Source organism: Grammomys surdaster, unplaced genomic scaffold (assembly GCF_004785775.1).
Source record: "Grammomys surdaster isolate TR1022 unplaced genomic scaffold, NIH_TR_1.0 63, whole genome shotgun sequence".
Lineage (NCBI taxonomy): Eukaryota > Metazoa > Chordata > Mammalia > Rodentia > Muridae > Grammomys > Grammomys surdaster.
In genome coordinates, this window is record NW_021604565.1 from 29798910 (window position 1) to 29804502 (window position 5593).

Consider the following 5593-nt stretch of genomic DNA (forward strand, 5'->3'; position numbering starts at 1 on the left):
ACCATTGGTTAGATGTTCTAAACTCCTGTAAAATAAGAGACGTCCGAGAGATGTGAATAGTCTAGATTCATTTTCATCCTCTCAACACTTTGTTTACTTATTCCAGGCACAAAGACTAGAGCCTGAAAAAAGCTCAGAAGCTGTGAGAATAATAAGCAAGAGAAAGAGGTTAGGGTGGAAGAATCCAGAAGGTGCAACCAGGGCCAGCTACCACAAGTAGTGCTGAGACCAACAGTCATGATTCTAACACCTGTTTAGTAACCCTGGGAAGGGTGATAACATCGATGCTTACAAATTTCCCAGTAGTAAAGTAGCTCCAGATATGGAAGACAGCAGAGGGCTGGCAAATCATGACCAGTGGAAACATCACCAGTGAGGATACTGAGCAGAGTGGGAGAGAGCATCTGTGTAATTCCAGCTGTTTTAGAGCCTGAGGCAGCAGCATGTGTTTTGATGACAGCCTGGGCAACTTAAGCTCACACAAAATATTATAAGAGAGCTAGTGGTTTTAACTCAGTGGAGATGTACCTTTTCTAGCATGGGCAAGATCCAAGATTCAATATCTATTACATATACCAAATGATTTTTAGAAGGAAAGACAGAAAGACAGACAGGAAGGATGAAAAGAAGGAAGGGAAGAAGGAAAGAAAGAAAGAAAAGAAAGGAAGGAAGGAAAGAAGAAAGAAACTAAGAAAGAAACTAAGAAAGAAAGAAAAATTCTATAAAGGAGTTCAGAGAAAATCTACAAGCAAAGTAATGCTGCTGTAATTACTTAATCTCAGTTGGGGGCTTCTACTGAACCTGTGATCATTCAGTTCCCAGGTAAAAGACATACAACATTTGTATTTACAACAAGCCTTTAATGTAGTAGAATCGGGCATATATATCCCCTCTAAGCTATTAGAATCTACTTCTCCATCAATAACTCCAAGTTATAACTCCCATGTTCCATCTGGGCTACTGTTCCATTCAATTAGCCAGGCCACATGGCCATTGGTTTTCATGACTCACCTGTCCCATGGAGTCTTTCCCACTCTCCACCCTCTCTCTCCCCGTGGTCTCTCCTCAGACACCAAGCCTGGGAACCAAAATTACACCTATATCTCTTCTGCCCAGCTATGATATGTTTAGTCAACCAATAGTTTTAATTTAATGAACAAGGTCAAATGGCATCATTTTGTGTACGTGGAGATTCTCTTGTCCCTGGGGCAACCAGGCCTTGGAGGCCAGCATTACAGTACACAGCAAAAGACCAAACCTCAACAAAGTAAGGCATGCTGGAGGTCATAGAAATGGATGAGAAGGTGACACTATTGAGAACTCAAGGGCTGATTTTGTGGAGAAAGAAATAAGTACAGAGGGAAAGAATGCTAGAAGTCTTGCCATCATGGAGATGATACTGGTATCATCAGGAAAAAAAAAAATACTGATTATCATGAGAAAAAAATCCATGCCAGAAAAAGCATTCATTATCGAGCAGATTTGCTACTAAGAGGGAGAGGGAGAGAGAGAGAGAGAGAGAGAGAGAGAGAGAGAGAGAGAGAGAGAGTGTTATGGCAAAGTAGGTGCTAAAAAGGGTGGAGTCACAAGAATTCTCTCTGGTGACACCTATAAAATAAACACATGTGAAGCTTTAAGTCATTAATGGATCCACAAAGTCCAAGGTCATTTCAAGTTCACCACAACACTTTGGATACCTTGTATGGGCATTTCCATAACAAATTCTCTGACATGGCCTCATCTTTGAAGATCCTTTAAGTGCTGCCTAGGCAGAAAATAAAACATAAAGATCTCTTACCAATCAGGATCTGGACATAGAAAAGTTCATCGATCAAACAAATCAATACAGAATAGTTGAGGTTGCCTATTGGATAACCAGCTCATACGAACTGCCACAAACTGGTGACTAACAGGTGGTGGTGTCAGGAGGCCCATACAAGGTTTCATCCACACCCTCCTTTGTGGCTTTTCCTCTGGTGCCACCACCACACCTATGAGTTTCGCTTATTAAAATAATAAAAACATAGGGTGAAACCTGCTGACAATCCATGCAAGAAGCAATTCACTGTTCAAGAGCTAAACTTGATAGGTCAGAACAAGACTCAATTTGGAGAATGTCTGATATTGGCATAGATATGTGTGTATGTGTCCATGTGTGCACTCACGCATATGTGTATAATAGATATGTATGCATATATTTGGTTGTTGTTCTTGTTGCTTGACAGGTTCTTTCTAGGTATCCCAATCTGTCCTATTACTGGCTTTTCAGTCTATGCTGACTTCAAACTCAGGGCAATCCATAGCCTGTGAAGTACTATTATTCCAGGCATGTGCGCCTCTCCCCCCACCCCCCGTGTTCGGGTCAAGTTTTTTCAACTTGATCTGTGTGCTGATCTGTGTAACTTCAGATGATCTTTGAGAAATGTCCACTCGTTTATTCCACTTACAGAACATTGACAGGGAAAGCAATAAAATGGAAATGCAGGGAGGTAAACTGACGATTGGGACTCACAGTAGCATCCTGTTTTGCTTTTAATAACCGTTAAGTGTTTAAAAGTAGTGGCAAAGAGTACATTTCTGAGAACGAAATAAAAAGGGTCTGTGTGGAAACGGAATGAGGGTAGCATTGTGTGTTCGATTATAGATCTCAAAACTGGAAAAAGAATAGCTGCCATCCTATAAGCCACATGGCTTCCTGTACACCTACCTCTTCTGTCCATCATTGGTGGGCATTCTCGTACGGATTTCTGAGAACAGAACAGAAATGACTGAAGGTAGCCCCTCCAGGATCCCACTGCCACAAACTCCAATGTGCCACATGACCCTGGTGTTGTTAAAAATTCCACCAGAATCCCTTTTGAAACAAGCACCCTATTTTCCAGGTGTGCCTGGCAACTTGGATGTTTTTCCTTCTGAGTCACAACCTCTGTCTTCCTACCCAACTGGGGAGAAAGTGGGTGAGGACCAGCAGTGAGACTTGGGTGGAATAGGCAGGTGGGAACCAGCGGACAGCTAGCATAGGAGCAGCAAGTGATCTCAAGATCCAGGAGGGCGGCGAGCTGGAGCTGAGGCAGGGGCGCACCACACCTGAGCCGGTGACCCTGACGGGCGCCAGGGCGGGGGCACGCTCACCTGTGCCCACGTGACGGGGCGGGGCTCTGTCGGCAGAGGGCCCGTAGCCACACCCTTTCCGCGCGCAGCACTCCTGAACCCCGCGGACCGGATCGGCGGCGGCGGCGGCGGCTGCGGCCAAGCCCGGGAGGCGGAGGCGGGACGCGGGAGGCGGTGGCGGCGGTGCGCGGAGACGTAGCAGCGGCAGCATGTCGGCCGGCGGAGCGGCAGTCCCGCCGCCCCCGAACCCTGCCGTATCCTTCCCGGCGCCCCGGGTCACCCTGCCCGCTGGCCCGGACATCCTGAGGACCTACTCGGGAGCTTTCGTCTGCCTGGAGATTGTAAGTGGGGCAGCGTAGATGACGATCGAGCCCCCGGGAGCAAGGACAGGCAGCATCCTTGCCCCCAGCCCGTGCCCCCAGCCCGGGCTGGTCCCTCTGTACCCTCCCTCAGCTTTCTTCCTCTAGAAGTGGCCTTTTCCTGGTGTCGGTCTCGGGGTCCTCTCCACGCTGTACCGGGGCCTCTTGCCTGGCACCTGTTACGCGGACACCTGCTCACCGGCCCGGAATGGAAATGTGCCCTAGAGAGCCAGCAGGCGAGGGGCCCATGATTAGGGACTTGGGCAAGGAGCCCTTTCCTGTTTGCTTTTGGAGGGATCTTGGGGACTCAGGGCTTTGGAAAGGAGCTGCGCTTGGCTAGAGGAGGAACCAGCGCCCTCGGCCTCTCCTGTCGCCAACCTGCCATTTTGTTGGGTGGTGCAAAGGTGTACTGATGACTGGGTAGCCAGGAAGCTGTTAGGATGTGGAAAGCCTGGGCGGGAGGCGCCAGGGAAAGGAAGAGGAGGCTGAAGCCTGGGTATGGTTTGCACCAGACTCACCCTGGCCATCGCCAGTGCCCTTTGGATTGGGGACGAACAGGGCAGGGAGAAAGGTGAGGTTATAGGTGCAGCAGGCAGTGTGTAATCAAGTGGGTGTGAAAACGGAGGGGCAAAGTGGAAGTGGGGCCGTCAGCCACAACTCTTGCCTTTGCGCCTCGTCCTTTTTCTACGTTTATCTTAGAATTCCAAACCACCTCAGAACACGTTGCTCCTCCCAAAGTCAAGTTGATGCCACAGGCCTGCCCTGCCACCTTGTTGAACTACACACTTGAACTTAACGAAAGGAACGCTGTGGAGCTGGGAGCTTTTGAAGCTCCTTGTGGACAAGGGGGAAATGTGCAAATAGAAATTGGGTAACTGGGCTTGCATCATGCCTGGAGAATGTCAAATAGAAAGAAATGTCAGCAAAGCCGTGTCATTTCTGCAGGCTAGTTTTGTTTGCTCTGTTTAGGGTTTTCATGTCAACCCTCATCCACTCCTGCGAGTTTGCATAACCTGGATCTAGGTCACACGGGGTTCCCCTTTGTGCTGCGGAGCTGAAACCCTTGTGAGCATTGGTTTTCTGCCTCATTATTCTTAGGTAGCCAAGCCACCTTGGGTTTAGCTCAGATTTGAATCTGAAAGAAGAGACACAAGTGAATGAGTCACAGGCAGTGGCAGCTAAGATCAGATAGTGAGTGTGACACTAGAAGACCCTGGCGTGGGTTCGGGTTTGAGCGCAATTCAGTACCATTGGGATGACTGAGGTGGGTGGCAGGCATCCATTTGAGAGGGACAAGGAGGAGATGGCATTGGACCAGACTCCTGGCTGTGGAGGGGACACAGCCTTTAAAACAGGAAACATCGCAGAGAAAGAGTTTCCAGATTCTGGGCTCCTTTCCTACCACGTTCCTCAAGTTCCACATGCTTGCTTCCTCTTTCTTGAGTCCTTCCCACGGCTTTACTTGTGCCCTACTTATCCTGAAATTTTCAGAAGCTCCCCATACATAGATAGATACACAGCCTAAACTTTAGTAGAAATTAACCTTATCCTCAGCAGTAATATACATTTAATCTCCAATTTGATATGTTGGCTTCTAATGGTATTCAAATATGTATGTAAAATATACACAGAAAAGGCTTTAAAATACACACACACACACGCACACACACACACATATATATATGTATATATATATATATATACACATATACATATATATGTATGTATATATGTATATGTATATATATATATATATATACATATATGTATGCAAGGAAGTCTTACCCTTGTGTTACTAAATCAAATGATACTCAAGATTCACCTGTGGACATGCCACACTTTATAGAATGATATTTAGTTCTAAAAGTTAACAAATCAAAGAGGTGACTTGCTGAACCCCTCCCAGTTTCGTATCTCCTTTTCCTATCTAACATAGTAGTTAGTTCTCAATTCTTGCTGTACTTAATAACTTGGCAGCTTTTACAAGTCCTGTTGCCAGCCCAGCCTAATTAAATCAGAGTCTCAGGGGAGCGCCCAGATTCCGCTAATTTTTTTAAAGGTTCCCTGGGGATTCTAATACAAAGTATAGCTGCAACCCACTGATAGAGTCGTTGAAACAGACT

At 46.7% G+C, this 5593-nt stretch overlaps 1 protein-coding gene across 1 annotated transcript in view; it reads left to right on the forward strand.

The window, feature by feature from the left end:
• Nucleotides 1-3174: 3174 nt before the first annotated feature.
• Mal2 (mal, T cell differentiation protein 2) overlaps nucleotides 3175-5593 on the forward strand; it is a 29913-nt gene continuing 27494 nt past the window's right edge. Inside the window, exon 1 of the mRNA XM_028766502.1 lies at nucleotides 3175-3452. Within this exon, the coding sequence (XP_028622335.1) occupies nucleotides 3321-3452 (132 nt within the window). The 5' untranslated portion in view covers nucleotides 3175-3320. The remainder of the gene's footprint in view (nucleotides 3453-5593) is intronic.